The sequence below is a fragment of the Podarcis bocagei genome (assembly GCF_964188305.1).
Source record: "Podarcis bocagei genome assembly, chromosome: 13".
NCBI classification, from domain to species: Eukaryota; Metazoa; Chordata; class Lepidosauria; order Squamata; family Lacertidae; genus Podarcis; species Podarcis bocagei.
Genome location: NC_138138.1, coordinates 44,710,631 through 44,721,569, shown reverse-complemented (window position 1 = coordinate 44,721,569; position 10,939 = coordinate 44,710,631). Strand labels below are relative to the sequence as shown.

Sequence of the window (10,939 nt, the reverse complement as noted above, 5' to 3'; positions counted from 1 at the left end):
AAGGGGAAAGAAAAAAGATAGGGCAGGTCCTTCATAAACCTTTTAGTACTCAGTGCATATATTTTGTGACTGTTTCTATGTTCAGTTTTTAAAGGATTTCTACAGACCAATCCTAAGAAATCTCCTCTGGAGTAGAGCAGGATGTACATTAACACAGCCACATACAGAAAAATAAAATGGGATTAGACAGGGTAAGATCATCAATCTCTAGTGGGGGAAAGTTGCGGGAAAGAGCATCAGAGCAGAATAGTACAGTGCTGAGGCCTAAGAATGACAAATGCAGACTTCACAGTGAGCAGAGGAAAAGATACAGTGGATCTGGAATAGCTGAATATGGGAGATGGAGGAGGTTTCTGGGTGCTTCTTTTCAGGTATACATACAAATCCCTGAACTAGATATTATAGCCAATGACACAGACCTTTGATTTCTTCATCATTTTCTTCTTAATAGGTGTTCCCTATTGTTCAGCTCAGGCTTCAGCAAAATAATGTAACATTTGGGAGAAAAGATGCAACTCAACAAGCCAGCACTGGAGGCTAAGATAGAGAAGATCTCCACAGCAACCATGTATTTCCCCTTTGTGCTCATGTAGGAAGGAACAAAGGATAACCAAACACTGCAAAAAACCAACATGCTGAAAGTGATGAACTTGGCTTCGTTGAAACTGTCAGGTAATTTCCGGGCAAGGAAAGCCACAGTGAAACTGACCATAGCTAGGAAGCCCATGTAGCCCAAGACACAGTAAAAGAAGGTCACCGTCCCCTCATTGCACTCCAGTACAATTTCTTCAGCTACTGACTTCATGTCAAGATTAGGGAATGGAGGAGAGATCACCAGCCATACAGTGCAGATGAGTGCTTGGATAAGGGAGCAGGAGAGGACAATAGAGTTTGCTAGTCCCTTCCCCACCCACTTCCTCATCCGGGATCCTGGTTTTGTGGCCATGAAAGCCAGAACCACAGTGATGGTTTTTGCCAGCACACAAGAAACAGCTACTGAGAAGATGATGCCAAAGGCAGTTTGTTGGAGGAGACACGTCACCTTGTCAGGATATCCAATGAACAGTAGTGAGGAAAGGAAGCAAAGCAAGAGGGAGATGAGCAGAGCGTAGGTGAGGTCCCGGTTGTTGGCTTTCACAATAGGAGTGTCCCTGTGCTTCACAAATATTTCCAGTACCAGTGCTGTAATGAAAGCAAAGGAAAGAGCAGAACAGGCTAAGCTGAGGCCCAGAGGTTCTTCAAAGGACAAGAAGGTTGTATGCTTAGGAATACATATAGTCTTATTTTTGCTTGGATACTTTTCATCTTCACATTCATAGCAGTCATTCATGTCTGGTGAAGGAAAAACATGGTTCTTAATCCCAAAAATATGACCAACATGCGTTTATTCTTCTATTTTTTTTCATTTCAACATTTGGACCATTTTTTTAAACAATTAAAGTATAATCTTTTGAATACATTATTAAAATGATTTAAAAAGGGATTTTAAAAGGGTCCAAGGCTTAAACCAGTTTAAGAAGCATCACGTTCACCTCCGCCTGCTTAATCTTTGTTTATTATATCATATCAAGCAGATGTGATGGCATATTTCCAGCTCTTATAGAAACCTCCTGGCTCATCTGAAAATCCACTTTATCCTAATCCTGTTCAATGTGGTGGATCTTGCTATAGGAGTCTTCCTTAATAACAACATTCAACATCCACAATCACAAATTCTCTCTCTCTCTCTCTCTCTCTCTCTCTCTCTCTCACACACACACACACACACACTTTCATTATGTCCCTCTTCAGTAAGGTTTCTCAATATTTCCTGAACTGTCAAAGGAATCTTGGTGAATGCATGATTTCACATGCATGTTCTCGATTAGAGGCAACAGGCTTTAAATATATACAATAAATTTCTTACCCTTCTGATCTGAAATCTTCCCTTCTGGACATGGGATGCAATCGTAGCAGCAAAATGCTTCCCCCTCCTTTACTTTCCTGTAAAAACCAGGGCGGCAGCTCTCAGTGCATACAGAGTCAGGCTTTGTCTAATACACAAATGAAAGAGAGAGATGTATTTACAAAGTGGACTCAAAGTCCACTCAAATTTGAGCTCTTCATTAAAAGGAACTTGCAAAAGAACAACAGCGATTCACCTAATAGGTTGTTTCCATTCCATTATGACTCATTTTCTGACATTTCCCATTGACTCAATGTGCAAACTCTAATAAATTGTTATTTTTGCCGTTACTGTTGTGGATAGTAATATTTTTAATATCCTGTATAGTCAGGGCTTGCACTAGGTATGCACACCTCTTTCTGTCAGAGTGACATTAAGGGGTTGTGGTGGTGTCCCTTAATGCAAATTAAGCCTCAAAGTTATGCACCTGCTATTTTAAAACCTTGAAGGAACCACAGTTTAGAAAGTGCTGAACATTGACATATGGATCCTTTTTTAAAACTGAAATATTTATACATGCCAGCCATAGATAGGTTTCTTTCTTATTTTGGTGAAAACCACTGATGCACTTTAATCATGCTTGTCAAGAATGACACACTTTCAATGGTTGACAAACATCAGAGTGGTTAAAACATGATTAATATTTCACTTTTAAAATAATTTTTATTTATGATTTTTGAAAAATGAAAAATTGAACAACATGTTTAATGTTTTCCTTGCCCATTAAAGCAAAACCTATTTTAAAAAATATTTTGTTTAAAGTTCAGCCCGTGTGGTTTGATCCAATGTGTTTTTGTGTAATCTGCATTATATCATCCAACATCCTTGCCTTGGGCCTTTTAGCAAAGCCATAATAGAGAGCCACTGCTTTATATCCAGCAGGTGATGGCAGTTAAATCTCCACTGAGCTATTCATTTGTGGGTTTAATATCCTCATCTAAGGTGGAGCATTCAGATGTCCTGGAGTATGATTCTTAGTGACTGTCAGGGTGTACCAAGTTACAGAGGGGGTAAGGACTTCCTTGTTGATGACATAGTACAGAATATTTTAAACGCAGAAGACCTTACTTTGCTCTTTAGTTCTGTCTAGGAATATAACAGCCAGAGGCTATAGGGATTAGGCTTTTGTTATGGGGCTTATGCAAAATTTGATGTCATTTCATGTTTCTTCCTTGTCAAAGTATTCTCATAAATTTGGGATAGAGGCACAGATGTGTGGCAGCCCAAGTATTCCAGATACTATCTAGGTTGGCCCATTGAGTGTAATTTCAATTTACATTGTTATATGCCACACCAGTCTCCAAGTAGTGAGAAAATCTGTGGTGGTTTACCCAGGAGTTTGATTTTCTTTTAATGATTGCCGGAGACCACAGTCTTGAGTATATATGACTTTATTTAAACATTTAAACATATGGCTATATTTAAAATAGTTCAGCAAGCTCCCCTTTCTGTGTTCTCCCCTCACTGATGCAGAATCCCATGACTGGAAGGGGAACCAGGGTTTCATCCAGACTGATATTGCAAACTTTTAACAGTATATTCAATACCATTAAAATCTATTTAGAATTCATTTCTTCAAGTTGTCAATTTATATATTCACTTTCAGTGAAACAAGAACCACTATACAGACTGTGCATTCAGCTTATAACATTAATTCATAGCTTATGCTACCTTTAACCCATTTTTTAAAAGGCTGAACACCGCACAATGAAAATATGTTTGTATGTTATGTTCACAAATGGCTGATGTTCACATCCTACCTGGTTAAACCAATGGTGCCATTTTATGGCTCCCTCATTGATGGTCAACGCTTGCTGTGGAGGAGCCAGGGAATCCACCCCCCCTACCTTCACTCTCTGAAAGGACTGGTTGGAGGAAAGAATCCAGTTGGTAATATCAAATCCAGCTAGTATCTCCCCATTCCGGTCGAAGGAAATCTTATCCCCAGCACTGTTGTTAAATGAGATACCCCTCAAAAAATGGTGGAGCTGGATTGAAAAAGAAAGAGAAAGTATAGAAAAGGTTTCAATTCAGCAAAAGATGATTATGATGTTCACTTTCGTGTCAGGATTCCAAATATAAACCTTGAAGGAAAGCAGTTTTCTTTTCACATTTTTTAAATGTGTGTGTGTGTGTGTGTGTGTGTGTGTGTGTGTGTGTGTGTGTGATTTAGGGACGTGGGTGGCACTGTGGGTTAAACTACAGAGCCTAGGGCTTGCCTATCAGAAGTTCGGCGGTTCGAATCCCCACGACGGGGTGAGCTCCTGTTGCTCAGTCCCTGCTCCTGCCAACCTAGCATTTGAAAGCACATCAAAGTGCAAGTCGATAAATAGGTACCTCTCCAGGTTATATCACTTTGCTCTCTATAGACTCTATATGCTTTGGTATGTGATGTATTATTCCTTTTATATGCCAACTTCAGAGGTAAATGGGGAATCAGCCTCATGCTGATCTAAGAGGTTGATATGAATAGTTGAAGCAACAGGTTGAAGAAGGAATGGTGATAAAGGGAAAGTCTAGAAGTTGGCTAAATCATGCTTGGATAGAATTCATTAATTTTGTTCTCTTTCAGTATTTCTACTTTAAGTTCCAACAGTTTAAAAGAAGACATTTAAAAGGTTTAAAATTAGAAGTAAAATGCAAAGAGATTAAAATACGAGAACACTCACATGCCTTGTGTAAACAAAAATATTTTAAGCAGGTGCCTAAATGAAAACAGTGAAGGTGTCTGTCTGATGTCAATAGGCAGGGATGTCTAGTAGGTTGAAATTGAAGCTAGAAAAGCAAATGGAGAACCCATCTGGCTCTATTTGCATTTCGAGAGACATAAAGCAACTATCTCATGGCCAAAGGGCAGTGAATTGAAGAAGTGGTTTGGCGGCACATGGAGAAGATTTCAAGAGCATTGCCGCACCCACATTGGTGCCCCAAGCTGTGGTTGCATATGGAAAATGACAGTTAGCAATTGTATAAAACCAAAGGCTTTTGAACCTCTTTGAGGAAGGGTGTTCAGCCCATTACCTGCCATAGTGGTTGTTTGTCAAATTTCATTCCTCCATTGATCATTACTCGTCTGTGTTTGCCTCGGGATGTAGACATGGCATGTAAAGCATGGGCCACAGCATAGACAGCATTGTAGATGTTGTAGCTGTGGCTGGTCATGCTCATTTCAAAGAAAGGACCAGGAAGATTCTCCAGCTTCTCTTGTCCTGTGCAAATATCTCCCGTCACACTGCCAACCACTCGATTTGGAAACACACAGCCAAATGCCTGTTGCCAGAAGTCCAAAATGAAGCCATCTCCTTTTGGGTTGGAAGGGGTTTTGCTCTGGACAAATTGATGAAATCCTGGCGAATCATTTGAGTGTGTTGTGAATGAGAGAACCCCATAGAGTATTTCTGTATCCCAAGTCCGTTGATAAACAAAAGAAGTGAGCTCCACCTGAGCTGTCATAATCCACACTTTACCTTTTGGTGTATTTGAACTTTGTTCCAGTTCTGATAGGTAAGGCAACCATCTAAAAAATGCCAGAGCATTTGATTCTCCATAAAACAAGACTACATTGGCTTTGCTATCATTTATTTTGTCATGTATTTTTGCTCCCAGTTTAAACATATCGTTAATTTCAGTGACATAAGTAGGTTTGTGACTTCTTTCTATGAAGGCGAAACAGATGCCACTCTGGGAAAAAAGGGGAACCATAGTTTGCACAAATCTTTCTGCATTCTCATCATAGAAAGTTAGGATTCCAATCCATATCCACTTGAAATGCAGAAGCAAAGACAGGATCCCCTTATACTGGTGGTCTTCCTTGGGCACCATCTGGTAGAAGAAAAGGCCTGGGGTTTTATCATTCATCACTGGAGCAGGGCCGTATATGAGCTAAACGTAGTTGTGGTAGGAGGAGAGACAGAGGCAACAATAACTTTTAAATATTAGCTTTGTGTATCATGAGCAACTTTGGGGCAATTTCCATTTGGGCCTTCCAGTCCTTGCCATTTGGACTGCCTATGATATTTCTGCTTAGCCAAGTGACAATCACCTGCCAGTCAGCTGTTATCATATATCAGGCATTGGCTAGACCTGAAGGGACATCTTAAGTAATAACTTATGTGCTAAAAATACTTTATTTCTTAGCTTGGATCTACCATTAGAAGGGCCCATCTCATTATTTGAAATGTGCACATTTATTAATCCAAATCTACCTGGATGTTCCCATAACTTGACAGAGATATATATATCTCACCTGTGGAACCTTATAGATATCCAAGATTGTTGCCACATGAAGGGAAGTTTGGGAGTCCAGTCCCCCAATGATGGCTATCAAGTTGTTCTTGATGTCACAGATGTAGTTGGGGACAAATGTTTCCAGTGTGGATATGAGCAACATTGTGGCATGAGAGGTCCATTTGGCATTGAAATAGCTGTCATAGATGCGGAAGCCTAAAGTGACATTGGGTAAGAGCTGGGGGTTTTCGTTGATCTCCTTCACTGCATATTCCAAAGCAAGGATGTGCTGGTAATTCTTAGGCACCACACTAAAGAGAGAGTTTTACAACTCAGTTGAACCTCATTCTCATTAGTATTATTTATTACTGCAATTATTTACCTTTTTTTTTACAGGGGAGGAAACTCTTGAGCAGATATCACTACAAGGAATCCTCCTACTTGCTCATAAGGGATGTAGGGAAAAATTATATGGGAGGGGAGCGCAGACTTTAAAATGTCCCTGATATACTGGTACATTTTACATTTCTCCCACATCACATCTCTTTTCACCCAAACAGTAATTCTGCCTCTAGGACAAGGGTGGAGAACTGTGGCCCTCCAGATGTTGCTCTACTACAATGTCTATTATTATTGCTGGACATTACTGGCTGGAACTGATGGAGTCCAACAACCAGTGCAAGCCGACAGTTTAGTCACCCTTCCTCTAAATCTCACCACTCCAGTGTCGAAATAAGCAATCAAAATGCAGAAATGAAATTATCCAGTTCTTACTTTAGCTCTTCCAGCAATGTTGGTGGGGGTTTTTCGGTGAAGGCTATTGAAATGGAGACGATGATGCTGTGAGAGGCTATGCCACCAATGATGAGGTCTCCTTCCCAGTGATACCGATGAAGTGGATTGTATGGATCATGGACATGGCATTTAATAATGGCAGGTTTGCATATTGCATGAGGAAGTAGAATCAGCAGCAAGACCATTAATGCCACCATCCTTGGTACAATTTCCCTCTATAAACTAAGATCCCCCTAGTACTGTTACAGCTTATGAGACTGAAGTAGTCTGACCTAGTTGGCCTTTTAGTCTGCTCATATATCTGAAATCCAGAATGTGAAAACTGGGGGAGGTGGGGGAGGGATAGTGATGACACTGATGGATCTTTGCTGGTTTCTGATTCCCACCTCTAGCTGTGATTTCTGGAGGTAATATATTTTTATTAGCCTCCTCCAACATTTTATCCCTCAGATGTTTTGGGCTACGATTCACCGCATTCTAAGCTGGCTGCAGGTGCTGGGGTTGTAATCCCAAACAGTGCAAGGGCACCAGTTTTTAAAGGCTCAATTATAGTACCTTTCACAGACTTTCTCATAAGCTTTGATAGTGTACTGTGCAATACCATGAGGTGCTTTGACAAGTGGGAACTTTAATTACAGTTCTTTTGATAATTAATGGGAAGATAGTCACTTGTGTGTCTTTCTTAACAGAAGTTTTTATTTCCTCTTAGCTGCATGAGATTTTGACTTACAATGATAAACAACAAGAAAAAAACCCACTGGAAATCATAGCACCAGCTTATTGAAATTCTGACATGGAAAGAAGAAACCTAGGGAGAGGAGGAGCTTTCAGTTACTTATATTGCATTCAAAGTTCACATGAATGAACAACAATTGCATTAGTTGGTCTCCATGTCTTGCCAACAGATGGCACCAGCTTTTATGCAGGAGAAACTAAAATCAGACATGGGTAATGTCTCTGCCAGCACGAAAAGACATTTCTAGTTCATTGGCAGTGCTCAATATTACCTCTTTTTATTCTTGTGTCTCTTTTTTCTTAACTCATTTTGTCACTATTTTCTTTGCCAAAATGTAAACGTTGTGCCAGAAATAGGTTATTATATTTTCCCTTCCCTTTCTTTGTGCTTACAAATGGGAATATAATTTAAGGACAGATATATTTATTCTTGTACTCCACCCCAATCTCTAAGTGGTGTTAGATTCCCAGGTCTTTAGGCGCTCAGCCAGGCTTTGTGTTTCATTTTGGAATGAGGCACAGCAGAGACTGTCGCGTTTTTAGTATATATGGATTATTTACACATACAGTGGTACCTTGGGTTACAGATGCTTCAGGTTACAGACGCTTCAGATTACAGACTCCGCTAACCCATAAACAGTACCTCGGGTTAAGAACTTTGCTTCAGGATGAGAACAGAAATCACGTGGCGGCGCAGCAGGATTGGGAGGCCCTATTAGCTAAAGTGGTGCTTCAGGTTAAGAACACTTTCAGGTTAAGAACGGACCTCCAGAACGAATTAAGTTTTAACCCAAGGTACCACTGTATATATGATCTGAGCCTACGATGAAGGGATTCACAGCATTAGCACCCCTTAAATGTCAAGTTTTTCTCATACTTGGAGCCTTTCCATTCAAACAGACATAAAACATTGCTCTTGGACTCTTTCTCCAGTTTGTTGCTTTATTTCTAGGTCACATCAGTTCAAACTCTCAACTAGAAACCCAGGCTTTGGCCTTCCAACCATTTTGTGTCTCATATAGAGCCCCCTTTCCTTTATTCTCCTAATGGCCCATCACCCAGGCAATCACGTCAACACAGGAAGGTAGCCTGGCTTTTTTTTTTGGGGGGGGGGGGTAAAATAATTTTTATTAATTTTCAGTTACAAAAATCCAGTATATGCCACATTATATCAATACGAAGTTACTCTGCACATTTCACATTAACATTAAAAAAACCAAAAAGAAAATGTTTTTACCCCCTCCCCCTAAATCCCCAGACTTCCCTCCACCCCCTCTTCTGTTTCTTTAAATAAACGAAATCATCTTACATTCCAGATCCCTTTACCCAATTTCTACTAACAATTAAACTTATGATATACTGCACAGATATTTTAGACATCCAAACCACTTTATATATTACACATCCAGACATCCGCAGCGTGGGGAGCCCTGCAGGAGTTCCCCACAGGGCACCCCACGCTGCAGATAGCAGCCTGCCGCCCGGCACGAGAGGCGCCCTGAAGCAGAGCGCCCTGCGCGCAGGACAGACATCCACAGGTGGGGAGCCCTGCAGGAGTTATTTCTAGCTATTTCCGGCCTGTAGTCATATTTAAGGCTCCTCAAGAAGCTGCTACCAATTAGGGCCCTTTCCAATTTCAGCTCCTCTTGTCTTGACACTGGTGATTTTACCAATACTTCCTCAAATGCTTTCTGTGTATACTGCCCTTCAAATCCCCCTACTCTTTCCTTTCGGGTTTTCTTCATAACCATTAGGCTTTCCCCCTTTACAACCTTTCCTCCTGTCTTTGCCAAGAGTCTCCCCTGAGTTTATTCTTCTTGTTTCTGGTTCTTCCACTGTGTTATTATATTGATCCAATCTGGTAGTGATGGTCTCTGATATCTTAGCCATACTTTCCATAACTTCTCTTTTCCATTGATACAAAAATGCCATAGTCTCAGCGTCTGAGCTCATCTCTGCCCCCCGACCTTCCATTGTTTCCAGAACAGCCAGTTTCTCCTTTCACTTCTGATTAGGTCCAAGGACATTCAGTACAGTTTCCCAGTAAATACTGGGGAGATCCAGTATTTTTCCATGGAAAGCATATTAAAACCACTTGTCCACTTTCCAAAATGTCTCAGAGGGGTACAAAGTCAGGATACTTGCAAACTACTCCTTAAAGTCTTAATTGAGTTTGTTGAACCAACTACAAACTTCTTTGTTCTTTGATTCCCTCCAGCTTGGCTTATATTTTAACACATTCTGGATCCAGGGATTAGAAGGATCTGATATGCAGCCTACTTCCCTCTGTTCTACCCCAAATTCGTAACAGTATACAAAATATTAAAAGCTAAAATACACAACAGCGAGAATAGGAACTAGCCCAGGCTCTTCTGTCATTTTGTTGGTATCCTGCCAACTTATGGTAATTGTCTTTCTCTGCTGCTAAGGGCAAATGGTTATGTTTTAACCAATGTTATATTTAATGAATATAACCTTTCCTCCAATTTAAACTGGTGTTTTGAGTCTTCCTTGGTGTGGGTGTGACGGCAAAGCATTTTTACCCAGACTAATGGTCAGATTTACAGTTTTGAAGAAAGCAAGGGGGAGGGGGTAAAGGAGAGACAGAGCAGGTCCTTCATAAACTTTCTAGCACTTAGTGTTTATATTTTGTGACTGTTTTTATGTTCAGTTTTAAAGGATTTCTACAGACTAATCCTACGAAATCTAACACTGGAATGATGCAGGGACATACATTAACAGAGCTACACACAGAAAAATAAAACGGGATTAGACAGTGTAAAACTGTTCATCTCTAGTGCGAATTAGTTGCGGGGAAGAGCATGAGAGTAGAATAGTACAGTGACGAGGCCTAAGAACAATGAATGCAGAGTTCACAGTGAACAGAGGAAAATATAAAGTAGATCTGGACTTGCTGGGGACTCAGTGCTTTGAAACAGTTCAGGTAGTGGAGATTTTCAGGCAATATATATGCTCAGTGGGCATCTGCACAGCCTACCTTATCTGGGGGTGAAATCTGGGGCCCTGGATTGCGCTGGCTGAGGGAACAACTGCCTTTCCTTTGCATCCATCCTGAGAGCAATTTGGCAGCAGGGCTAATATTTAATTGGTATTTTAAAAATTTGGGTTAAATCCTATGGGGTGGTAGCCTGAAAAGGATTCTGGGTGCTTCTTTTCAGGGATACATACAAATTGCTCTTTTAGATATTATAACCAGTGACATATATTTTGATTTCT

The 10,939-nt window shown here is 40.5% G+C and overlaps 1 protein-coding gene across 1 annotated transcript; it reads right to left on the bottom strand.

The window, feature by feature from the left end:
- Positions 1-433: 433 nt before the first annotated feature.
- Positions 434-7,164, bottom strand: LOC308570729 (vomeronasal type-2 receptor 26-like; the record flags this gene model as incomplete). Its single annotated transcript, XM_081165640.1, has 6 exons — positions 434-1,332; positions 1,907-2,033; positions 3,706-3,933; positions 4,967-5,767; positions 6,192-6,483; positions 6,947-7,164. 6 exons carry the CDS (start codon positions 7,162-7,164, stop codon positions 434-436), a joined length of 2,565 nt encoding a protein of 854 aa, XP_081021766.1.
- Positions 7,165-10,939: the final 3,775 nt, after the last annotated feature.